A 26,410-nucleotide genomic window follows, 5' to 3' on the forward strand; every position below is an offset into this window, starting at 1 on the left:
ATTGCATCTTTCTGCTGAACTATTACAAACAACTTCTAATAGCAGAATTATCATATTGTTTCCTTTTCACCTACTTTTGAAAAATTATATTGTGGCTGAATTGACTTCTACTGACATCAAGTGTTTCCTTTACCTTATTTTTAATCCGGCATCATTAAGGAAATGATTTAATGTAGCTTTACAAGTAAAGTAAAACTGAATTTCACACAATATAGAAGTGGGAGAAAAGTTTCAATGTGTGTGTGTGTATATATATACATATATATAACTATAAATTAAATTAAAAATTCATGCTATAACCTGTAGCTTTGGGAGGCATGAGACATAGGCTTCGGTTTAAGTTTTCTAGAATTCAAGGCTAAATCCAAACTATGCATAGTTATATAACATACATTTTTTATAAGTTAAGGGCAAGCCAATGGTCTGTGGATGTAGAACTTATTCTTGATAAGTAAGACCAGTAAATAATTTCTTAATGTTATCATAAAGGATGAAACACATGAATAGTTCCAGAACTAATCACTTAGAGACTCAAAGAGCATGTTTATTGTTCTATTTTTATTGTATCTTTAAATGTAAACCAGTATCATTACACCAATATGTGCATTTATTGAAAAGTATGAAGTGGTCCAGAATTGGATCATTGTTCATATAGATGAATCATGTAGTACACCTTGGAGTGGCTATAGAAATGAATGGACTTTCCATCTTTCTAGCAACATCAGCTATGTTTTTAGAAGATATTTGTTGATTATACCAGGCTTGAGTTCAGAGTAAGCCTGTTTGATTTATCTTTGTTGTTTTTGTGTTCAGTCTCTAAGTTGTGTCTGACTCTTTGTGACCCCATGGACTGCAGCATGCCAGGTTCCCCTGCCCTTCACTATCTCCTTGATTTGGCTCAGACTCATGTCCATGAGTCAGTGATGCTATTGCTTGTTATGAGAAATGTTAAGAATCCAGTTTGTGTAATAAAGATCTTTTAAGAATTTTAAATTTTTTTGCAGACCATATGTTTCATGTTTGGTCTATAATCACTCTCCATTTGTTAAGTTATAGTTAATCTCAGTCTGTCTCTAACTGTGAATCCAGCAAAAAATTTCAATTCAATGTGTAGTGGGAATTATTTGGTCTCTAAGACCTGAAATCATTTTAAAGATTTTTTAAGAAATAAAACCTATCAGGGGAGAAGACACATTTAAATATGAGTTCTTCTGTTATTAACTGGGGAACTGTGAACATGTTATTTAAATTCATCAATCCTCTGCTTATCTTTAAAATAGAAGAATTATTTTAAGCTATCACAAGTCTTCAAGACAATAGCTTAGGAACAATTAGCCTGCTCAGGCCTAGAACATACCAGAGTTAGTTTTCACCCCTGCATGAAGGGAAGATAAATCACTGTGATGGCAATTTGACTTGAATATAAGGAAACAAAGAGTTTTAAATATATTTACTATATTCTCTTTGGTTGGAGGGAGTGGTGGAATATTTCATTATTTTTGTGCTCTCTGTTCAACAGTTCAAAACAACATGCTTGTCATATACTAGGCATTGGCTAATCATTGAGATAAAAACAGATACAAATAAGTAAAGTTTTCCCTGATGGTGATCACAGCTATTTAAGTGAGACAGTTAAGAAAACTAATAGTTAATATTTAGTGTGAGAACTACAGTAGTAAAGAGACTGGTTTCCAGGAAGATTGTAACTTCATTTATCATCTCAGTATCAAATACTAAGAGATATGTTGATTTCCAGCATCACCTTAAGTGGCCAAATGGCTGATGCCAGAATCTTCACAAGAAAACATTTACCTGCCAGCACTATTCTCTCTAGGATTTCACCGTTAGATTTGTATGCTCAGAAATTCTGACATTTACAGTTGGCAAGACTTGGTATTTTTGTCTCGTTGGCCAGTGGACAATTAAAACAAAAACCACATGTATCAGGAGAATTAGACATTCACAATAGTCTGGATAGCACATTCTCTACCTATAGAGAATCACCATGGAAAGTGAAATTATCAGATTGCTTGGCTAGTATTATATACAGGAAAAAATAAAAGTGAAGTGTTAATCACTTAGTCATGACCAACTCTTTGGGAACCCATAGACTATAGCCCACCAGGCTCCTCTGTCCATGGATTTCTCCAGGCAAGAGTACTGCCATTTCCTTCTCCAGGGGATCTCTCTGACCCAGGGATTAAATCCAGGTTTCCTGCATTACAGGCAAGTTCTTTACTGCCTCAGCCACCAGGGAAGTCCATTATATCCAGAAAAGTCCATTGATTCACATGGCTCTCAATGTGTTCTGTTATCAGTGTCTGATGGCCAGATAGGGATGCCCACCCCTGGAGAATAGAGAGTGGAGAGTTGGCCCAGTAGGCATTCTGTCCTCTGGACTATGTGAGGGAAGTCGAGTGTTTCCTCTGAGATCTCCCCTTTACGTCTATTTAGACCGGCTATTTTCTGAATGATGCATTCTTTTCTTAAATGAGTTAATATCTTCAATCAGAAGATCAGTTAATCAACTACTTCCATTATTCTTTCTTTTTGTGACAGCAGAGATGCCTGCTTTCTTTGGAGACTACTTGCTATGTGATGTCCTTTATCTTTACTGATTATCTTTTGTTTTCTTTACAGGTATATGTCAACCTTATATTCTCACCCTGATTTTCCAGAGAAAGGGCCAGCAGAGATTAACGAAGAGCTAATGAAAAATGTCAGCCACAACCCTCTGTTACTTCTGACACCACAAAAAATTAAAAGATATGTTGAGTCTTTATGGAGGAAAAAAAGTTCTGGACAACCTGTCACCTTTACTGATATCTTTGGGATGTTAATAGGAGAAACACTAATTCACAATGTAAGCTCTGTCTCAGTCTACAATCCTTTTAATACAAGAAGACAATGTATATCATGTTTTTAAATAAAACAAAATGTGATGCATTTTTGTAAAAGTCAGTTGACTCCCATTATCCTATAAACATGCACTGAGTACCTACTCCCTGCAGATATAACTCTTCTACATTTCACGCCACAGTTGTGCCTACTAATTTATTCTAGCTATATGTGTCAACTATATGTTGTTGTTGTTGTTGGCTGTGCTGCTTGGCTTATGGGATCTTAGTTCCCCAACAAGGGATAGAACTCACACTCTCAGCAGTTTGAGTGAGGAGTCCTAACCCCTGGACTTCCAAGGAACTCCCCATGTGTCAGTTTGGATGGATAGGTAAATACTTTTGTATTCTTTTTCTTTAGAAAGCTACACATTTTAACCCTCAACTGCTCATTCTGCCCAAGTAGCAATATTTTTAGATAAAGAAGTGAATAAAAGTAATATTTAAGTGGCAGAGGAAAAATGGAGGTTGCCTGGAAAAAGCCAGAAAAAAAGGAATGAATCACATGGAAGAAACACATTTGACACATGACCATAGGGTGATATTTTATCTGAAGATAAAGTAGGCGGGTGGAGCCTGTGCCAGAGAATCTGGGGGCTAAATTCCTTCTGGGCTCCATTGCTGCCAAATCATTTTCCAGTTCAAATGTCAACATTGTCCCCAGAGTTATGACTGTTTTTTAGAATGAGGATGATTACTTCCAGTGAGCTTTTATTTTTTTTTCAGAATCAGAGATTTCTAGGTAATAATAAGGCTAATTTTTATCATAAAAGTTTTAAGGGTCTTGATTGGAAGCACTATTTTACGTAGATTTTTTTTCTTATCTGTAACAGTTTATATATGTAAAACCTTTTCTTTCTTCGGTGAACAGAGAATGAACACGACCTTGAGTAGTTTGAAGGAAAAAGTCAATACTGGACAGTGTCCTTTGCCTCTTTTCACCTGTCTCCATGTCAAACCCGATGTCTCAGAGCTGATGTTTGCAGGTATGGAATTTCCTCTTGCAAAGCATTTCCTGGAAACTTGGAACTGTGGTTCTTAATGATTTGCTTTAGAGGAAGATCATAAGCAATTTTAGTTGCTTATTTTAATATATTTTCTGTAACATAAAAACGTCTGAAAATCTAAGAATGTTTTACACTAGATAACTTTCTGGTTGTAGAAATATCCTATGAAACTAATTACTAATATATCTTCATTCAAATCAGTGGGAAAGGAGATATAAAAAAGTAATTCATGAATGTAGTCAATAGTCAATCTTAATTATCTATTTGTCAAGGATTTTTAATAAAACAGCTTGCCTGTTTTAGGCAATGTTTATCTTTTTGCTTGCTGCTTATCTGTTCATTGAGTTGGGTAACATGACATATGTTTATCATTTAAAACTCTATTCTAATTTTTATAATTTAGCACCTTAAAAGTACCAGTCTTTATTTGTGACAGGTGGTGAATAAAACGCCTCAATCTGTTAAGTCTCAGATATAAACATTTACTTCTTCTGTAGCTCTGCTTCTTGGTGAGTGCTCTCAGAACAATAACTCTCTACTTCTTTCTGGGGACCACTGTTCTTCTTAGTTTGCAATGTGGTAGCATCTATGACTGGCTAATAGGGTTCATTATATTTTTAGGAAAAGCACCTCAGTGACATTAGTCACATCCTGAGCTTAAAAAATTATTGTGAATGGCATGAAATTAATTCCAGATTTATATCTAGAATTCTTTTGCATTTTTTCCAAGTCTTACTTTTTGTTCAACTGACTACCCTCAAGCAAGATTTGGAATAGTTTATAAAAGCAGTACACCTGGAAATCATTCATTCAACAAGTGTTTATCAATTATCTTGACTAAAATGTTTCTCATGCATATGGTTCAGAAAGCACTTATCATATTTATTATCTTATTCAATATTAACTATAACCTAGGGAGGGAGGGAGATATATTGAGCATTGCTTCAAAGAAGAAAAAACAAAATTTCAGAAAGATTCAATGATTGCCACATACAAGGTAAGTAAAGAGCTAAGAATTGGTCTTGAAATATTTTGTTCCTTTTATGAAAATATTGATTTCTCTGATTGCTGATGATGTAGAATGTAGTGCTCCAGGCATGAAGTATGAACTCTCCTCCCCTCCACAGTATGTTACTCTTTTCCTGTAAGACCTAGTAATCCTGTAATCTGTTTGAGAAATTTATGGCAGTTATTAAAGAAGTTAAGGCAAAAGAAGAACAGAATGTTACTATGCACTGTTTCTTTTTTGGGGCCAAATTATGTGATATCTTTTCGCCTGTTTCCTCATCTGTTAAAGTGAAGATGAGAATCTCATAGTTTTTGCTAAATAAATGAGATAAACTATGTAAAGAACTTAATTGTAAGCCCAAACGAAGTTTCAGTAAATCTTAACAAATTGGAATCTTCTGTGAAAACTGTATGAGAAAAGTTAGAGGTCTGGATTTTAAAGATGAATTGATTTGTATATGAAAACAAATTTAGTTGTCAGATGGGGATTAAAACATTCAATTTTATTCTAGGATATCCTAGGATTCTAGGATAATCATGGCATACTCAGCAGTAGTAAGGAACCACATTTTGTGAAAGAGAACATTGTTGTTGTCAATTGTTCAGTCATGTCCAACTCTTTGCAACCCCATGGACTGCAGTATGTCAGGCTTCACCACCTCCTGAAACTTGCTCAAACTCATGTCCATTGAGTCAGTGATGCCATCCAACCATCTCATCCTCTGTTGTCCCCTTCTCCTCCCTCCTTCAATCTTTCCCAGCATCAGGGCCTTTTCCAATGAGTTGGTTCCTCGTATCAGGTGGCCAAAGTATTGGAGCTTCAGCTTCAGCATCAGTCCTTCCAATGAATATTCAGGGTTGATGTCCATTAGGATTGACTGGTTGGATCTCCTTGCAGTCCAAAGGACTTTTAAGAGTCTTCTCCAGCACCACAGTTCAAAAGCATCAGTTCTTCAGCACTCAGCCTTCTGTATGGTTCAACTCTCACATCCTTACGTGACTACTGGAAAAACCGTAGCTTTGGCTAGATGGACCTTTTTTGGCAAAATAATGCCTCTGCTTTTTAATATGCTGTCTAAGTTGGTCATAGGTTTTCTTCCAAGAAGCAAGCATCTTTTAATTTCATGACTGCAGTCACCATCTGCAGTGATTTTGGAGCCTAAGAAATAAAGTCTGTCACTGTTTCCATTGTTTCCCCATCTATTTGCCATGAAGTGATGGGGTCAAATGCCATGATCTTAGTTTTTTGAATATTGAATGTAAGCCAGTTTTTTAACTCTCTCTTTCCCCTTCATGAAAAGGTTCTTCAGTTCCTCTTTGCTTTCTGCCATTAGGGTGATGTCATCTGCATTTTGAGTTTATTGATATTTCTCCTGGCAGTCTTGATTCCAGCTTGTGCTTCATCCAGTCCATCATTTTGCATGATGTACTCTGCATACAAGTTAAATAAGCAGGGTGACAATATACAGCCTTGATATACTCCTTTCCCAATTTGGAACCAGTCTGTTGTTCTGTGTCTGGTTCTAACTGTTGCTTCTTGACCTGCATACAAGTTTCTCAGGAGGCAGGTAAGGTGGTCTGGTATTCCCATCTCTTTAAGAATTTTCCATGGTTTTTGTGATCCACACAATCAAAGGCTTTAGTGTAGTCAATGAAGCAGAAGTAGATGTTTTTCTATGATTCTCTTGTTTTTTCTGTGATCCAACGGATATTGGCAATTTGATCTCTGGTTCCTGTGCCGTTTCTAAATCCAACTTGTACATCTAGAACTTCTCTCAGTTTACGTTCTATCATAAATGAAAAGAAAAGGTCATGATAAATTGTTGTTGCTGTTGTTTTGTTTGTTTGTTTTCCTTTAGCTGATGTCTTGTGAAGTCTTGGAATGCTTGGAAATTGGTTGGTAAATATACACCTTAAGTGGGTCTCTTAATCTCGCTGATTCTTATTTTCATTATTAAAAAGGATATTAATAAGTCAGTTTTATCTTACAGAGCTATTAAGACAATTGAATGAGATATGGATAATACTGATGTGAAAAAGAGATATTAAAATATAATAGTTTTATTATTACTGTTATGATTCTTAAGGCATTTTCACAGTTGACTCTTTATTCTGTACTTCCAGTCAGTGGCCATTCTCAAGAGAAAATCTCAGTAAAATAATTAAAGAATGAATAATATTTTAGCTAGTGAATATTTTTGATTCATCTGGAGTCGGAAAAGGCTATTTATGTTCAGTTGGTAGTCTTTCAATATGAACGTGCCTGATTTGGGCAAGCTGCCTAGCAGATATTGTTACCAAGATAAGACAAGCCTCATTAACCTTCATTGTTAAGCTCCTATGATAAGGAGGTTCAAGCGGTTTCTTCCAACAGAGTTGTACAAAACCATGAAGCATTAATTGTGTGGATCTTGTACTCAGATAAGACATTCAAAGGGGCATGTTATGAATGTTCAAAGAGCTTGAGTTGTGGGGAAAAAAAAAAGAGGCATGTCTATACTTTATGCCTTTAAAATTTCCTTGGATTAAAAGGGATTGGCTATTCAGGAAAAAAAGTTAAAATATTATTTGAATTATATTATAAAAAGTCAAAGATCCCAGTTATCTTAGCTTACAGAAGTTTTATCAACTTTATTTCAATAATACTAGAGAATGTTTTTCTTCCTTCTTAGAAAAGTTTTAAACATTTTCACCTTTTGAAGACTTTAAACAAATAAACATGAGTTGTTTAAATGGTAACATATTTTTGACTCCTCTACTTCACTATATTTCTGACAGGATTTCAACCTTTAATTTGCGTTGTCTGTGAATTGCAATTACTGAGCACAATTTACAACTTCACATCATGTTAAGTCCCTTAACAGACATTACAGAAGAAACACATAGTGCTCTTCCTCAAGAAGATTCCATTCCTATTAGCAAGAAAAATACACGTAGAACACTGTTGTCTGTTAGAGTATATAGACCTGACATAAAGTGTAAGATATTAGAGATTTAGTGTAGTTGTATGAAAGACTTCAGAAAGGTGGTAGAACTCAGGTTCAACTTGAACTTGGAAAGATCTACCAGTTGGGGGTGAGACATCATCTTTGTGTAAAACAGTATAAGAAAATGCTCAGAAGGGAAGCCAAAGGTGTGTTTCAGGGAGCAGTAAAAAGACACTAGATTTGGTTAATGTATGAACTGGTGAAGAATAGGTGGTATATTTGGAAAAACCATTAGTGTCAAGCTATAGAAAGATTTGACTTCCAGATAGAAAGGTTTTTATTCAGTCATGATAAGGGGAAACATTTAATGATTTTTGCTAGGAAGTTATTTACATTGTGTTTTTGAAAAAAAGTATTTTGATAGTTCATATGGGTAGACTGGCACAGAAAGAAACTGAAAGCAGTGGTATTACTATGTTTTTGTAAATAAGGGCTTAGAACTAGGGAGATACTGATAAGGAAAGAGAGGAGAAGATGGATGTGAAAAGTTTAAATATTACCAGTGAAATGTGTGATGGATGGATAAATTTGATGTGAGTGGGTATGAGAGTGATTTCAGTTAAGATTTTTTTCTGGGCTGTGATAGCATGGTTTATAGAAACAGGTGAGCTATACCAGGAAGAAAGGTTATGAATTCCTTTCCACACAAGTGTAGTGGAATGTGATGACAGAATACCCAAGGGTAAATGCACAACAGGGAGTTGGAGATGAATAGATGGAGGTTCATGAGAGAAGTTCAAGTTTGAAATGTACAAATTCAGCATCAGAGAAATAGTAGTCAAAATAGCATAATGACTTCTTTAGTAAGGATCAGAGAGCAAATCTGCCTCTGAAAAATGTCTCTCTTTACTGTGTGCACAAAACCACAGCATTAATCAAGAAGAGATTGCTGGAGAAGTAGGAACCAGGAAATCTTTGTTTTAGTACTGTGGATAAGGGTGTGAAACTCACAGATAAGAAATTACTTGTAGTGATATAGAAAGTTTCCTAATGGTCTCTGATTCACTGCTAGTCATGTCTCACTAACCCCATGTAAATCATTATAAAACATACCACTTTGTCATGAAGGGTATATGTGCCATTTGGCTTTAATGTGAAATGAATTGCATTGTGTTCTCATCACAACTGTGGTTTATAACTTGTTTCACAAAAGTAGAACATTCTATATTATTGAGTAAATAATAAAAACATACATATCCATGATTTTTTCCCCAAAATTTTGAGGATAGATGTTTTAAAATTCAGAATATTTTAGATTTTGAAGTTAAAAAAATATACTTACACTATATATTATATGTGCTTATACTATATATTACATAATGCCCCATTGGGATCTTATAATTAAATAATGATTTCTTCAGTGGGATGTATTGATATTCACATTGAGTGGGATATGTAAAGATTAAGCCTCATGTAAAGATTAAAAGACTGGTTTTCTACTAAATGAATTCAGGGCGAATTTTACCACCAGGTGAATAGCAAAGGAATTGCAAAATCCAGTGTGAATTTTGGAGTTATTTGGATTTCAGATTGTTGGATAAGGGGATAGAGACATGCAAAAATTTTAGAAAGGGGAAAACTGGGATGGAAAAGGAAGACAGAGGGTTTGGGGTTAGGCAGGGATTCATGGTAGTTGGATTCCATAGAAAATGGTCAACAAAGACTTTGAACTAAAGGATAAGAAGGAGCAAGCCTTATGATTACAGAAGGAAATAGTGAGCATGAGGGCTGCAAGGTGGGAATGAGCTTGGTCTCTTGGAGGAAATTAAGAAGGTATGTGGCTGAAGTGGAATAAGCTGGACAAAATGTGCTAGGAGATTGTTTAGGACATGGGTCAGTTAGGGAACATGAGCCAGACCATCGGGAACACTTCTCGACCATGATTTTATATAAGATATAAAGATATAAATAAGAAGCCATTGGAAAGTTTTCAGCTGGCATTAGTATGCTGTGATTTGTATCTTTAAAAATTCATTCTGGCAACAGGGTATCTAAAAGATAGTAGGGGAATAGAGAAAATGTTTTAAGAGGCTATTATGAAGATCCAGGAGAGCGTATGACAGCTTTTATCGGTATGGTCTTGGTGAACAAATGGATCACTAGCCAGTTTCTAACCACATCTGATGATAGAGCCTACAGAACTTGATTTTTTTTCTCTTTGAGATATAAGATAAAAAAGACCATCAAGAATAATCCTAGTGATTTCCCTGGCAGGCCAGTAGTTAAGTGATTGTCTTCCAATGCCGGGGGTGTGAGTTCGACATCTTGTCGGAGAGCTCAGATCACACATGCCTTGTGGCCAAAAAAGCAATATTTAGCAATCTTGTAACAAATTCAATAAAGACTTTAAAAATGTTCCATGTTAAAAAAAAAAATCTAAACTCTAAAAAAGAGTTATTCTAAAGTATGGTGTGGATAGCATGGATGGTGGTATGAATCTATGAAAAGAAGTACCATTTACAAAGAAGGGGAAAATTGAGAGACGACAAAGAAGTGGGAGTCAGAGCTAGGAATTCTGTTTGGATAGACTAAGACTCAGTTGATTTTTAGACAGAGTTATAACCACAGGAATACATGAAATATAAGAGTGGCTACTATTTACTGAGTGATTAAAAGGTACTATGTCCTCTTCTAAGTTCTTTAAGTTTCTTAACTCATTGGTTCTTCCCCCAAATCTTGCAAACTATCTACTGATTTTATTCACATTTTACGGATTAAGAAACTAAGACACAGAGAACATGTAATCTACCCAAAGCTGCATAGTTAGTAAACAACACAACAGAATTTGAACCCAAGTTTCTGGCTGCAGAGCCTCTGTTCTGAGAAAATAAGCTGTTGGCTCTATTCCTATGCATTTCTGAATATATACAATATAAAAACTTTGCATTATAATCTTAAGAGTTAGAATAATGGTTAATAAGAAAAATTAAGGAAAGATGAAGAAAAGGCAAATGTTAGACACCACTTTCTTGCATTTTTATAGTCTGCTTCCATTATCAGAAAGAGTTTAATTTCTTTTGTCTCCTTCATGGATTTTAAACGTCTGAGTCAGCAGTTTTAAAACTGTCTAATTAAGATGGACTTTATAAAAGATACCTGAGTTTTTAAATGCCAAAGGGTATTCAATTTGTGCAAATAAGGAATCCTTTTGTGTTCTCATCTTATTCATCTATGGACTTCCCCCCCAATTTCTATGTAATGTCATACACATGGTTGTTCATTGCGTGCAGTCACTAAGACGTGTCTCTTTGCGGCCCCATGGATTGCAGCATGCCAGATTTCCCCACCCTTCACTATTTCCTGGAGTTTGCTCAGACTCATGTCCATTGTGTCAATGATGCCATCCAACCATCTCATCCTCTGTCACCCCCTTCTCCTCCCGTGATGACTCAGACGGTAAAGAATCTGCCTGCACTGTAGGAGACCCAGGCTCAATCCTTGGGTGGGGAAGATCCCCTGGAGAAGGGAATGGCTGCCTACTTCAGTATTTCTGCCTGGAGAATTTCACGGACAGAGGAACCTGGCAGGCTACAGTCCATGGGGTTGCAGAGAGTCAGACACAATTGAGTGACTAACACTTTCACTTTCATATACATGATAGATATTTGCTAATTTTTAAAAATATTTTAAATGAATGAGGATAATTATGCCAGTGTTGGAGTAATCTGTGTGTATATCTCTGTAGTATTTTTCTACTAATGGATTGCATTTTTAAAAATCATTTCAGATTGGGTTGAATTTAGCCCGTTTGAGATTGGCATGGCTAAATATGGTACTTTTATGGCGCCTGACTTATTTGGAAGCAAATTTTTCATGGGAACAGTTGTAAAGAAATACGAAGAAAACCCCTTGCATTTCTTAATGGGTAAGTGATCTAAATCTACCATGAGTTTGTCTGACTGTTTTAAATCTTGGTACATTCTAAGTCATACTCCGTTTTTGCTCTCCTTTAGGTGTCTGGGGTAGTGCCTTTTCTATATTGTTCAACAGAGTCTTGGGAGTTTCTGGATCACAAAGTAAAGGCTCCACAATGGAAGAAGAACTAGGTATTGTAAAAACATGCTTGCATTGATAATAATTATGCTATATTGATAAGCTTCATTAACATATACATATAAAGTTACATCTTCATAAAATTGTAATTATTCTAATGCTATCAGTATTTTAGCTGAATCAACGTAATTATTTGTTAAAAATATATGCTTTTGCCTCTTAACTATTGTTTTGACATCGAAGTTGTGGAGTTCATAGAAACTACTGATTCCTAAGAATCTTTTTTTTTTTTTGCCACTTTATTTTTTTTTAATTGAAGGATATTTGCTTTACAGAATTTTGTGGTTTTCTGTCATACATTAACAAGAATCAGCCATAGGTACACCCATATCCCCTCCGTCCCAAACTTCCCTTCCATTTTCCTCCCCACCCCACCCTGCTAGATTGTCACAGAGCCCTTGTTTGAGTTCCCTGTGTCATACGGCAAATTCCCGTTGGCTATCTGTTTTACACGTGGTAATGTAAGTTTCCATGCTACTCTCTCCACACATCTCACCCTCTCTCTCCTCCGCCCCCCCCCCCCAATGTCCTTAGGTCTGTTTTCTATGTCTGTTTCTCCATTGCTGCCCTGAAAAGAAATTCGTCAGTAACATCTTTCTAGAGTCCATATACTTATATGATCTATGTATATGATATTTATATTTCTCTTTTTTATTTACTTCACTCTGTATAATAGGCTCCGGGTTTGTCTACCTCATTAGAGCTGACTCAAATGCATTTGTTTTTATTGCTGAGTAGTATTCCAGTGTATATATCTACAGTGGAATCAATTTTACTAGAGCATTTTTATTCCTTTTAGTTATTATGTATCAAAACATACTATTTGTATTAGAGAATACAAGTGGTCCCTGACTTACTATGGTCCAACTGACAATTTTTTGACTACGATAGTGTAAAAGTGATATTACTCAGTAGAAACCATACTTCAGTCTTTGAGCTTTGATCTTTTTCAGGCTAGCAATAAGCAGTATACTACCTTCCAATAGCAAGCTGCCACTCCCAGTCACATCAGCCACACAATCACAATGGTAAACAACCCAATACTTAAAACCATTCTGCACTCTCTCAAGCATTCTGTTTTTCACTTTCAGTGCAGCATTCTATAAATTATGTGAGCTCTTCAACATTTACTATAAAGTACTGTAGGCTGAATGTAAGTTTCTGAGCATGTTTAAGGTAGGCTAGACTAAGCTGTGGTGTGCAGTAGATTAGATGCATTAAATGCATGCCTGATGCAGCTAACAAAATGTTCAGCTTACAGTAGGCTTATCGGGATGTAACTCCATCGTAAGTCAAGGGAGATCTATTCTCCTTTTATGAATAAGGGCAGCTTTTGGAAGATTAGATTTATCAACAGTTGAACACAGTATGACACTTAAATTCAAGCTTGATAGTTTATTTGCCTCTTAAATACTACCTCATTAGAATTCTGTTAGCTTCTTATAGCTAATTCATACCAAAAACATGAAAAAAATATTTCAAATCACAGTTAATAAATTACCACTAATAATTTTCTTCAAATCTAACTCACAAGCCCATAATAAATTAAAAGTAATTTTTATACAACTTGAAAAAGTAGACAAACTCAATTAAGGACCAGTAGTTTTCATTTGTTATAATATTAATGCCACAGAAACATGTTATCTTTAATGAATAAATTTGATTTACACAAAACATACATTCAGGATCTCTCAGGTGCAATGCTGTCTGTATCATAGTCAACACTGAATTTTTGTTATGACTATTTTGACTGGAAGTAGTAAGGATCAGGGGAATGCTGAATTTGAATTTGGGGCCAGCCCAGCAGGGTCTGGGTAGAAGGATCCTGAAGATTATCAACAAAGTACCTCCCTACCTCCTCTTCTGTGCCTCTGAAGTATCCCACATCTATTTCAGAGTTAACAAAACAACATAAATGACTTTTTCAACAATCTCTTTGAAAAATACTTGCATGTTAACAACTTACTGTAGGATTTTTTTCTAACAAGCTGTCCTTAGTTATTGCAGACAGTGACAGTTGATTTAAATAAGTTCTATATGCAAACAAAAATACAATTATAACTTTAATTGATGTATGCCAACTTGACTTTCAAGAAGTGTGAAGTCACTCTTCCTGCAAGAGTTGATTTTCAATATGTGATATATATATTAAGTGCAGCAACTTTCTATAGTCCTTAATATTTTGGGTGTAATTCTTAATAAATAATGTGAAAGTGATCTTATGATTTCCCTAGAGTGAAAGACTAGAATAAAAATAAAAGCAACCGAAGAGGTACTTTGTCCTTTAACTTGCTTCTATCTTCTGAGCATCATCCAGGGAACAAGCAACCAAGGTTGGTGGAACTTTGGAGCATTGTCTAACCTTAACCACAGAGCCACATGCTCCCAAGGGTAACGCAAGGCAAAGTGTTTAGTGCTGAAATGCTCTGACTTGACTCATTTTAATGAACATTGTATCCCAGATGAATATCCTGTTCTCACCTAATTTTGTAGGTATAATAAACTCTTTTCTAAGTTATGTGAAGATTTCAGGCAAGGGAAAAAAAAAAAAAAAAGGAAAGAGAAAGAACAGAATTACTGCCTTTTGTGAGGCTTGCTTCTCTGTGCTCTTCTCTCTTGAATAATCCAGATAAACCCACAGTTTGTTGCTTCTTCCTCCTAAGACAGGAAGAGAATAGGACTGGAACAACACATCTGAGGGTGGGTGAGACAATAGCTCAAGGCTGAGGAAAAGGAGAATGTTTATACTCAGTATTCTTGAGAATATTCTTTGTTGTTAGATGTCCCCTTTGAGACCAGAGGTTGGCAGCTTGTTTACTTTCACTGTGTGTCAGAATTAAGGGGAATATTGTGTCCTGAGAACCCCCAGCCGGCAGGATGCATGTTACCTCAGATTAGGGAAGGGTTTCCAGGAATGAGACCAGAGAGGTGAGTGACTGAGGGGAATCTCAGGACTCCTGGTGACCCTTTCATCCATTGGCCAGCTAAAGTCTGCCTCTTAGAGGGATGTTCAGAGGTGGTTTTAGTTTCATTTTTCTCTCTATCAAAGAAAGATTTTAAGGTCAATTGGAGTGTAATATGGGCAAACCAAATGTTATACCCATATTTTTTTGAGTTTAAAAGCCCAAATGGTTCTATCACTGAAAATTATAAATTTGAAGTCAGTCAAAAAAATAAAAATTCTATTGACTAGTAGAAGGGGAAAAAAGTCACTCTACAGAAAAGGATTTCATGTAAATGTCACCCCAAAGTTTAATTTTTCTATAAATGATGATTATAAAATTGCCTGTGTATTCCATAATTTGGGTACTTTTTTAAAAGAGAGCTAGGTATAATGCTAAATTTTACTCTTATCTTTAAGGCTTTATGGTTTCTATTTTAGCTTTTATAACTGTTCTCTTAATACATTCTGAGGAAGCACAAATCGAAACCAAAACACACATTTCAATAGATGATATTCATTATTATTAAAAAAAGCCCCCTCATATTAGTAACCATTTATCTTAGTAAAACTGTTGCAGCCCATTGTAGATTTTGGCTTTACCCTATATTGACTTTCATAAACAACATTTCAACATATTTAATTAAAGAAAAATGTATCTTTGGGGTAATAAGAATTCTATAATCAAGCTGTTCTTCCTGTAAGAATTATAAACAAAAATTCTCCCCTTTAAATCACATATGAATAAATTCTAAACTAATTTTTCATGCTCTGGGAAATTTTGTTTTCCAATGAGAAATTTGAAAAATATTAGTAAATCTAATACATTTGAATTTACTAAATTGATCTAGATTTACACTGATAAATCTAGTTGAGCTCACTGTGGTTTTGCTGAGAGTACTTCCTTATAGTAAATTTCACTATGAGTCTTGACACCTGAGATTCTTTCATTGTTTTGTTTTCTTTTCGCAGAAAATATTACAGCAAAGCATATTGTGAGTAATGATAGCTCAGACAGTGATGACGAATCACAAGAACCCAAAGGTAAGAGAGCTGGAACCTTCTCTGGCAGAACTGCATTAGAAAGACTGAATGTTTTGTCTGATTTTCTCACTCAAGATACTAATGGTAGTCTCTGCTTAAGGCTCTAAGTGATAGAATTGTAGCTTTCAATTCAGAGAGAGAATCAATGCCATGTATGCAATAAAATATGCAATATATAAGTATGCCTTATTTCATTTATTTTATATACCCCAAACATTTTATCAGTTGAACAGAGAACAAACTGAGATGGTATAACAGAAATACCAAATTCTGTGTTAAATCTGGTTAGAGCACTAGGTTTCTAAGCATAGAAATGGTGATGTGGGAACATTTTTGTGTAGCTTTAAAAACTAAAATTTCATCCTTTAAAATGTTATTATTAAGTAACATTTGAAAAATTAAGTCCTCACTCCATTCTTGAGCTTTATCCCATTGCCAAAATTCTCTCTCTGAAAAAGGATCAGTGATGGAGTAGATTTATTGAGAACTTTTTGTTTCATGTATCGCTTTGTGGTGTAAATGGGTTCTTGTACACCTTGACAAGGCAGTTTTCACCTTGTGTGGAACATGATAGTTCGTGTGGAGTCAGGGAAGAGCTGTGGAAAAGATCTGGCATGTTTGTTGCAATTGTTATGTGGTAAAATGGAATGATTTTACATTTGGACAGAGCCATTTGGGCAAATGTTCCCAACAGCTCAAAAACCAAAAAAAAAAAAAAAGCAGAAGATTTTACAACAACTAGATGAACATGTCCTGTTATAGTTTGAATAAAATCATCTAGATTTTAAAAGAGATTAAATACTTTTTTGTCCAAAACTTAATGAACTCCATCAGCTAAGGTAAGGCTATTAGAAGAGGCTGTTTTATCTTTGCTGGATAAACACTGAAATTAAAGTTCTCTTTTCATAGCCAAGCTGTTATTTTTCAGTTTTGTTCAGATTTTTTTTCTTCTATTTTGAATTTCCTTTTAACGAAGGGGGATAGAAAAAATGATGGACAGCATATGCCTACCACTCATAGGATTAACTTTGTATTGATGTTGGGACCATCAAGTGGATTAATAATGGTTTATTGATTAAGTAAATTGCCAAAATCATCAGTGCATTTGATCACCTCTGCCAGTACTGGCAGATTATCTTAAAGCTGAGAAGCTCAAGGACCCTCTGAGTATGGCTGCTTTGGTTTCAATACCAGCCAACATTGAAGAAATGATATTTAGGGTGTTTTTGAGGATTTCTTATTAGCTCTTAATATTCTTTTTTCTTTTTAAATAACCTATATTTATTAGAGTAGTTTGAGACTCACAGCAAAATTGAGCAAGTAGTACAGAGAATTCCCATATATTCCCTGTATCCACACACATTGCCTCCACCACTTTTAACATCCTGTACTAGAGAGGTACATTTATTTTCCAAGGATGGGTCAGTACTGACCCATCATTATCTGACCCATCATTATCACCCAAAGTCTAAGCTTTCGAGTTCACTCTTGATATTGTGCGTTCTACAGGTTTTCACAAACGTATGATGACACATATCTAACATTATTGTGTCATAAGAGTAGTTTCACTACCCTTAAAATTCTCTGTGCTCTAAATATCCCTCTGCTTCCCACCCCCGACCCACCTGGCAACTCTATCTTTTTACTGTCTCCATCATTTTGCCTTTCTGGAATGTCGTCTAGTTGGAATAATACAATGGATAAACTTTTCAGATTGGCTTCCTTTGCTTAGTAATATGCTTTTAAGTTTCCTCCGTGTTTTTTCATGACTTCATTTCTCTTTAGCATTGAATAGTATTTCATTGTCTGGGTATTATTACACAGTTTATCCATTCACCTACTGAAGAACATCTTGGTGGCTTTCAAATTTGGGTAATTATGACTGGCACTGTTATAAATATCTATGTTCAGATTTTTATGTGCATATAAGTTTTCAACTCCTTTGGGTAAAAATGAAGGAGAGTGATTGCAGTATCATTTGCTACGAGTATAATTAAGTTTTGTAAGAAACTTCCAAAGAGGTTGCACCACTTTGCTTTTCCACCATCCCTGTTTGAGTGTCCTGTTGTTTCACATTCTAACCAGCATTTGGTGTTGTCTGTTTTGGATTTTGACATTTCTAATAGGTGTGTAGTGTCATCTCGGTTTTATTTGCATCTCCCTGATGACATGTGATGAAACATCTTTTCATAAATGTACTTGTCATCTATATTTTTTTAAAGACTTTTTTTAATGTGGACCATTTTTTAAATCTTTATTGAATTTGTTACAATATTGCCTTCTCTCCTGCTTGGTCTTTTGGCCTGGAGGGATGTGGTATCTTACTTACCCGACCAGGGATTGAACCTGCACGCCTGCAATGGAGAGTGAAGTCCTGACCATTGGACTGAAAGGGAAGTCCCCGAGAGGTCTTTTTTGGCAAGGTGTATGTTAAGGTCTTTTGCCCATTTTTAAATCAGGATGTTTGTTTTCTTATTGTTGAGTTTGAAAGAGTCCTTTGTACATTTTGGGTAACACCCCATCATCAGATGAGTCTTTTGCAAATATTTTCTCCCAGCCTGTGCCTTGTCTTCTTCTCTTGAGGCTTCTTTGTATTTAGTCAAGTGATTTTGAACACAATTTTTAGGCATTTTCAACTTCAGTTGTTTCAAATTGCTGTAACCATAAAAGTAGCAAAAGCACACAAAGGGCTTTAAATTGTGAAAGGCTAATAAATAGACATTTACTGTTCATATTAAAGCTAATAAGCAAGATATATCATTTATGTTATCTTGTTGCCATTTCCAAATATGTCATATGGAAGGTAGATCCATTGCTGGTATAGAAGTGAGATAAATTTAATAACAACAACAGTGATGATGAAAAAGGAAAAGAAGAGGAAGTAGCAAATCCTTGGAAAATAATTGAGTATCTTATTCATATCCTGTGTAACTGAAGAGATAAATCATTTATTTTAAAGCTTGATTTGTTCTAGTGAAAGATTTTATTTGTCATATTTGGCATTAGAAAAGTGTGGGAGTAGAAAAGAGAGTATAATTGTTTTTTCATGACTGTGCAGTCATCTGGGTTGGTTATGGAGAGAAAGAGCCCTTCACTTACTGAGCTCAGTTAAGCTAATCTTTTGAAGATATTATGGTTTTATGTATGTTTAGTTAGCATTTATTGAAAATTATGAAGTTTGAATATAGACTCTCTTTTTCCTCTTTCAGTACACACACACATATAGATTTACATATGCATACATATTTATATTTATAGTTCCCAGAAATCTGAACAGAAGTGTTCTAGGTAAGGGGATTATCCTCTACTATACAATGTTCTTAGATTTAAGTCATGAATGAAGAATGCTATTGGTGATGATTACGATGCTGCTGCTGCTAAACTACTTCTACTACCTACTAGTGTTTACTGAGAATTTAATGCAGGCCAGGCACCTTTCTAAGAAATTTGCATGAATGCATTAACTTAGTTTATCCTCATAACAACCCAAGGAGGTTTACTGATGAGGAAATGAATACTGAAAAGGGTCAATTAACTAGTAAACAGTGGAGAGAGGATTGGAATCTGGGCAGTCTGATTCTGGAACCAGTACTCTAAAATAATGACACAATCTGGCTTCCCAGTAGTAGTGACGAGTGCATCGATTTTAAGGAAAAAGTCATTGAAAACTGCTTCTTTTGGAAGATTGTCGAATTTTAAGCCATTTTAAAACATAAATTTAAATTACAGACTTTTAAGCCCCAAACTTTATAAGCAAGAATGCAATGACATTTCAGAGGGTGTTTATAGAGAAGCAAATATATGTTGAATCCTTCAACTGTCTGCTCTCAGTTTGCATGATTTCTGGATGTTTATTAAACATGACAGGGAAGGAAACTTGGGAAAGAAAGGGGATTAGCTACTATGGATATTCCCTCTTATGCATAGCCATAGCCAAGAAAAGAGAAGAAAAGAATTGGGGAAAGGGGAAAAAAATGGAAAAATAGAAGTTTCTCTGGAAATCAAAGAATAAGCCAAGTAACACTGTCAAGAATATAGCCTTTAGACTTACTATAGGTAAAGGGTAGGAAGAAAGAAACACGGAGTCGCTCAGTCGTGTCCAACTCTTTGCGACCCCATGGATTGTAGCCTACTAGGCTTCTCCATCCTTGGGATTTTCCAGGCAAGAGTACTGGAGTGGGCTGCCATTTCCTTCTCCAGAGGATCTTCCCGACCCAGGGGTCAACCTGGGTCTCCCTCATTGTAGGCAGATGCTTTTACTGTGTGAGCTACCAGGAAGTCAGTAAAGGTAAGAACAATTTAAGAACAAAAATGATTAACTGAAATATTGACTGTATTAATTTACATGAATAAACATGTTTGAATCAAAAACTGGAGGGATTTCCTTGGCAGTTCAGTGGTTAAGACTCTGTGCTTCCACTGCAGGGGGCATGGGTTCAATCCCTGGTCGGGGAACTGAGAGCCTGCATTCCCCTAATGCTAACACTCCATAGACCAAATATCTTTTTTCATCTTTATGGATTTTGGACAATGTCCAATGATCTTTTTCCTTAGGCACTGAAAATGAAGAAGCAGAAAGGGACTATCAAAATGATAATCAAGCAAGTTGGGTCCAACGTATGCTCATGGCCTTGGTGAGTGACTCAGCTTTGTTCAATACCAGAGAAGGACGTGCCGGGAAGGTGCACAACTTCATGCTGGGCTTGAATCTCAATACATCCTATCCGATGTCTCCTTTGAGAAGCTTTACCACGCAAGAGTCCCTGGACGAAGACGAATTGGATACCGCTGTGGCAGGTAGGTAGCAAAGTGTAACCCACGGAAGCTAATTCAAGAGACTGTTCTTCCTTCTCTGGGGAGGAGCATTTAATTATTGTTACTAGTAACTCATTTATAATCCAATTTTAAAACATGCATTTAACGGGGGGAGGGAATTCCCTGGTGGCTCACATGGTAAGGAGTTTGCCTGCAATGTGGGAGACCTGGGTTCGATCCCTGGATCCAGATGAGCCACTGGAGAAGGAAATGGCAACCCACTCCAGTATTCTTCCCTGGAGAATCCCATGGATGAAGGAGCCTGGCAGGCTACAGTCCCTGGGGTCGCAAAGAGTCAGACACGACGGAGCGACTTCACCTTCTTTTCTTTTTAATGGGGAAGGACTATGAATTATTGTTTTTTTGGAAGAAAAATACACTGGACAGGAAATGGCATCGTCGTGTCAGCATAAACAATTTTCATTGAAATATTGAGAGGGACTTTGCTTCCCTGTGTTGGTCAAGGCTCGCTCACTGGAAACAGGAAACCCTCTCACTTGTTTAAGCGAAAGGGGTTTAGAGAATGGAATTGGGTGCTTACAAAACTGTTCTGAGGCGTGGAGGAGCAAGCTCCAGGCTAAGCATCTAGGAATGATTCCAAAAAAACTTCAGAATCACCCCCATAAACACCCCCACAACAGTGCTTGGCAATAGAAATAGCACAAACGCAGCCTCTGTCTCATTTCCTCCTTCAAATCTCATGTGGGTGTTTCTCCTTGGCGAAGGAAGGAAGTCTCAGCAGCCCCAGAGCTGCGAGGGAATCTTCTGTATGAAGAGCAGTAATGCCTGCCCCCTAGGGGCGAGAGTCAGCTGAGTTTACCTATTTGCCGCATCCCTCCAGCTACTGAATTTTTTAAATTTATTTTTAATTGGAAGATAATTGCTTTACAATATTGTGTTAGCTCCTGCCGAACCGTCAACATGAATCAGCCATAGGTATACATATGTCCCCTCCCACGCCACCACCTCACCCCTCTAGCTTGTCGCAGAGCACCAGGCTTGAGTTCCCTGCTTCATACATCAAATTCCCACTGGCTATCTATTTTACATATGGTAATGTGTATGTTTCAATGTTAACTCTTTCCATTCGTCCCTCTCTCTCCTCCCATGGTGTGCACAAGTCTGTTCCCTCTGCCTCTCCATTGCTGCCCTGCAAATAGGTTCATCAGTACTGTCTTTCCGGACCCCATAGAGTCCCTATTATAAAGAGTGAAGTGAAGTCAGAAAGAGAAAAAGAGATATCATATATTAACAGGCTATTGAATTTGTCCCTCCAGTTCTCCGAAAGATTAGGTAACTTTCGTAAGGCCCCTTAAGGATCTCATTAAGAACCCACTCACTTTCAGGATTGTCAGTTAGCCAAACTAAAGAACACTTCCCTCGATTCTTCGTTTCCATGGGTATTCCAAATTAAAAGTTAAATTTGCCTTGGTGACTAGTCACTACATAATCATCTTTCTTATAATGCTCCTGTCATCGTAAACTTTTTCTACTTCATCATGTCATCGTGTTTCCCTTAACTGCCCAAATGTCATTTTTTCAATCATTACTGCCTAAGAACATTGACAGGGGGCTAAGAAAATGTAAATGGAAAATTTTCCAAAAAACTTTCTGCCACTCTTTGTTGAAGGATTATATCTATATTTGTCAAAATTAGGACATGGCTTTAGATCTTTTTGTTTAGGTAATGCTGTTTGTTTGTTGTTTGAGTTTAAGGGAAATTGCAGAAGCAAAATTTACCCCTGTTTTTAAACAAGAGAAGTGGAAACTCACTATATTTTGCGTTATGTTTGTGACATCAAAGTCTAGGATATGAGATATATCTGATTATAAACCTGCCATGCAAATCCTTTCATATGAGCTATAATAAAAGTCTATGAATATTTGTGATAAAGTCAGTGTCTCTTTTTAAATTCATCCAAAATAAAAACCGTTGACCATACAGTGATGTTATTTGTGTGTGTGTTACTTATGATTTTACTTATTGCTATTGCAATACCAGTTAAATGCATCTTCTTTAGAAACTTAGGCTTTATAGATGAGTGATAATAGGCTTTAAAAAAAAAAAAAAAACTTAGCCTCACAGAGCATTTAGAACCAGAGAGAAGCATTAGTATTTTACTCCATAGAAAAGGAAGGTCCAAGGAGACAGCATCATGTTTGCCTAGAATTGCTCAACTGAACTGGAATTGGGACACTTGAATAGGCCTCTTGACATTGCTCAGGAGCCTTTCCCTTCTGCTCACTCCCTTCCTCATAGCCTTTGGTTTTATTAGTCATTGTCTTGCTGATGTAAAAATGGAAGTTTCCTTGTGTGTACTTATTACATCTGTTTTATGTTACTACTTTGATCTTTCTGTGGTTTACACAGCACGGGCTCTGCACTCAACATTTTAACAACTTCCTGGTGATTTCATAGTAGATTTGGAAGTGTTAGGGTTGCTAGGTAAAGCACAGTGCTCAGTTAAATTTGAATTTCAATTCATATATATATATATAGAGAGAGAGAGAGAGAGAGAAAGAATATAAGTACACTCCTTTGTAACATTTGGGACATTCTCGTATAAAAATCATTTGCTATTAATCTGAAATTCAAATCTAACTGGACATCCTATATTTTTATTAGATTAATTTGGTACCCTTAGGAAGTGTGCCTCTTATTTCAGATTGTTCTTCATTTTCATCTTTCTTCTCTTCATCCTAAAATATGATAATACATATTTTAATACTGCAATTAAAATATGATATTAAATATACTAAATATTTCTTTTGTTGGGAAATTTTGATTTGTTCTAACCTAAACTTATTAAAGTGTTGGTCGCTCAGTTGTGTCTGACTCTGCAGCTTCGTGGGCTGTAGCCAACTGTAGTCCATGGAATCCTCCAGGCAAGAATACTGGAGTGGGTAACCATTCCCTTCTCGAGGATGTCTTCCTGACCTAGGGATCAAACCTGGGTCTCTTGCATGGCAGGCAGATTCTTTACTGTCTGAGCCACCAGCGAAGCCCAAAATTATTTTAAAGTAATGAACTTCGGAAGGAACTGTAAATATTGTCAGTGAATATGTCATCAAATTATACTTGTTATTTTGTATTTAGCTGATTGAAAAAATGTATGCAGAATGTTGACTAGTCAAAAATCTAGTCAGATGAGTGACAAGTTCATTCAAATTTATTGTTTATAAACCAACATTATTAAAAATGACTACATTTTAAACTAAATGTACTAAATTGATTAGTGCTTTTTCAGATAAAACTTTTACCAAGATGGACTCCATTTATCTCCGTCTGGTTATTTCCAAGTTTTAGAATGATTGTGTGTTTGGTATGAAAAGTTAAGAGGTTTAGCATAAATGGTAGTTAAATTGGTTCATAAAGTCTTCATTAAAAGTTTTATCATATAGTCAAAACACCACAATTTAATTAAAACACTAAGGTTATTCCTCTTTTATCTTATATTTAGAGTTTTTTGTCTTATCTATATATTATATTGGGAAAATTGCACGTTTACTTTACTATTTTAACAGATTCAAATTTGAGCATCTTGAAACAATCAACCTACAATGAGAAAAAGTTAGTGTGCTATTTTCGTGCTTATTACTTCACCTTGCAGTCCCTCTTTTGAAAACAAGAGAAATCAGATGATAAAACCCCCTTTGTTTGTTTACTTCAAAATAGTTGTATACCTGTGGAAACTAATTTTGGATAAACTGATCATTAGTTACGTGACTTCTTTCCTGTTTACTTTTGTGTTTATGTTATCTTCTGCAACACACGCCATCTGGAATAAGAAATCAAGACATGAGTTCATCTAGGGATGAGTCCAAAAGACAAACATCCAAATATTTGTGCATTGTAAATGGAATCTGTTGGTGTATTTGTAAAATGACCATGATAAAATTTTCATAGCAGAATCGCTTTAAGGAACTGGTTCATAGTTATAAAGCAGAGCATGTTTCCATACCCATCAAAGAATCTGATTCACTCATCCACAGGTTTGGAAACCGTGTATGCTTTCATTTATGGGATGATGTTCTTTCATAGTGGCACTTATCAAACTTTCTATAACATTTTAGTGGATGGTAATAAATAGGGATCAAGTTCAAATAAGTTTTGTAAAACTAACAACTCCATCTCCCACTTCATAGCGATGGCATGCTCTAATGAGTTTGAGAAGTTCTACTTAAAGACCGCTCAAGTATAGTACTTTAAAAGCAGACTGGCTGTATTTGAATCCCAGTTGTGTCATTTGTTAGTTGGACAGTCCTGTGCCATTACTTAGCGTAACCTCAGTAAACATTAAGAGAGAAGTAGAGTGAAACTAAAAACCAGCACCCTGCTCCCGGTGAACCTGTAGGTTAGTGAGTATGTAACAAACCTTACTGTTTACCCCAAAGGTTGACTTTAAAATAGAAATAGTTGTTAACTGTCTTATAGAGTTATCATCAGGATTACGTAGCATCCCCTCTAAAAAGTGCTGTTAGTCAAAGGCATAGTAAGGAAAATAGGGCACGCACATTATAATTTGCTGTTACTTTAAGTTGTTGAATCTTGTATTTCTCAAACCTATTTAATCATGCAACTCTTATTTTTTTTACATAGACTATCTGGTAATATCTTGCAAAACTGTATTTTTTATAACACAGTTAAGAAACATTGTTTCCTGTCAGTTTAGGTGGATAGTTGGAATCATGGTGGTTAGCTACATGCCAGAGCTGTGAGTTGGTCTACATAAAGATTTTTCTCTCAAATGTAACCTTGGATTTAAAAGAGGGAAAAAGAGACTATCACTTTCATGATGAGAGGGAGCAAATCAAATAAAATAAGAGAGAATAGTCTGTTACTGGTTAATCTTTTAGCTGAAATTTAAAGCATCAGTTTATGAAACCAAAAAAATTATTTGTGAATTATCATTGTAGTTTTTTTATTAGGAAAAATCACTGCATTGTAAATAAATATTCCCATTAATGTTTTTAACTTTTTATGCTCTTTGTGAAATATGCATATCAATGTGGTTTTCATGACTGATAGATGCATATGTAGATTACCTCTGTGCATTACAGTTATTGTGTTTTTAAATTACCCATTTCAAAACTCTTTAGTCTTATGGCTGTGCCACTCACTTTCTGAAGTGACATTGTGACACTGTGTATAGGCTTTAGACCAGGCGTTGAATCTTGCTTCTTACTGTGTTAAACTGGATCTATTAGGGCCTCGTTTCTTTATCTTTAAAATGATATAAATGATATTTCCTTTGTCTTCTGGTAAATCTTATATATGAAATTACTAATATATGGGCTTCCCAGGTGGCTCAGTGATAAAGAATCTGCCTGCAATGTAGGAGACACAGATGCGATCCCTGGCTCAGGAAGACCCCATGAAGAAGGAAACGGCAACCCACTCCAGTATTCTTGCCTGGGAAATCGCATGGACAGAGGAGCCTGGAGGGCTACAGTCCGTGAAGTTGCAAAGAGTCAGACACAGCTAAGCGACAGAGCACTACTACTATACAATATATTCTATACACTCAAATAAAGCTGCTTTTAGGAGGAATAAAAGTACCCACATAAAAATTTTCCTGCTTCTTAGTAAAATATTTTAAAACTTACACAGACTCATAGTTGTTTACCTTATAAAACTGTTAAACAATAAAAATTTCG

At 35.8% G+C, this 26,410-nt stretch overlaps 1 protein-coding gene across 2 annotated transcripts in view; it reads left to right on the forward strand.

Moving 5' to 3' along the window:
- The window catches only part of PLA2G4A (phospholipase A2 group IVA), a 160,990-nt gene that overhangs the window by 111,886 nt on the left and 22,694 nt on the right, over positions 1-26,410 (forward strand). For both annotated transcript variants that reach the window (XM_065937205.1, XM_065937206.1), the window contains 6 exons: positions 2,641-2,863; positions 3,769-3,883; positions 11,627-11,764; positions 11,853-11,945; positions 15,866-15,937; positions 20,492-20,734. In XM_065937205.1, coding sequence (XP_065793277.1) covers positions 2,641-2,863; positions 3,769-3,883; positions 11,627-11,764; positions 11,853-11,945; positions 15,866-15,937; positions 20,492-20,734 — 884 coding nt within the window. The remainder of the gene's footprint in view (positions 1-2,640; positions 2,864-3,768; positions 3,884-11,626; positions 11,765-11,852; positions 11,946-15,865; positions 15,938-20,491; positions 20,735-26,410) is intronic.

The sequence above is a fragment of the Muntiacus reevesi genome, chromosome 5 (genome assembly GCF_963930625.1).
Source record: "Muntiacus reevesi chromosome 5, mMunRee1.1, whole genome shotgun sequence".
Classification (NCBI taxonomy): domain Eukaryota; kingdom Metazoa; phylum Chordata; class Mammalia; order Artiodactyla; family Cervidae; genus Muntiacus; species Muntiacus reevesi.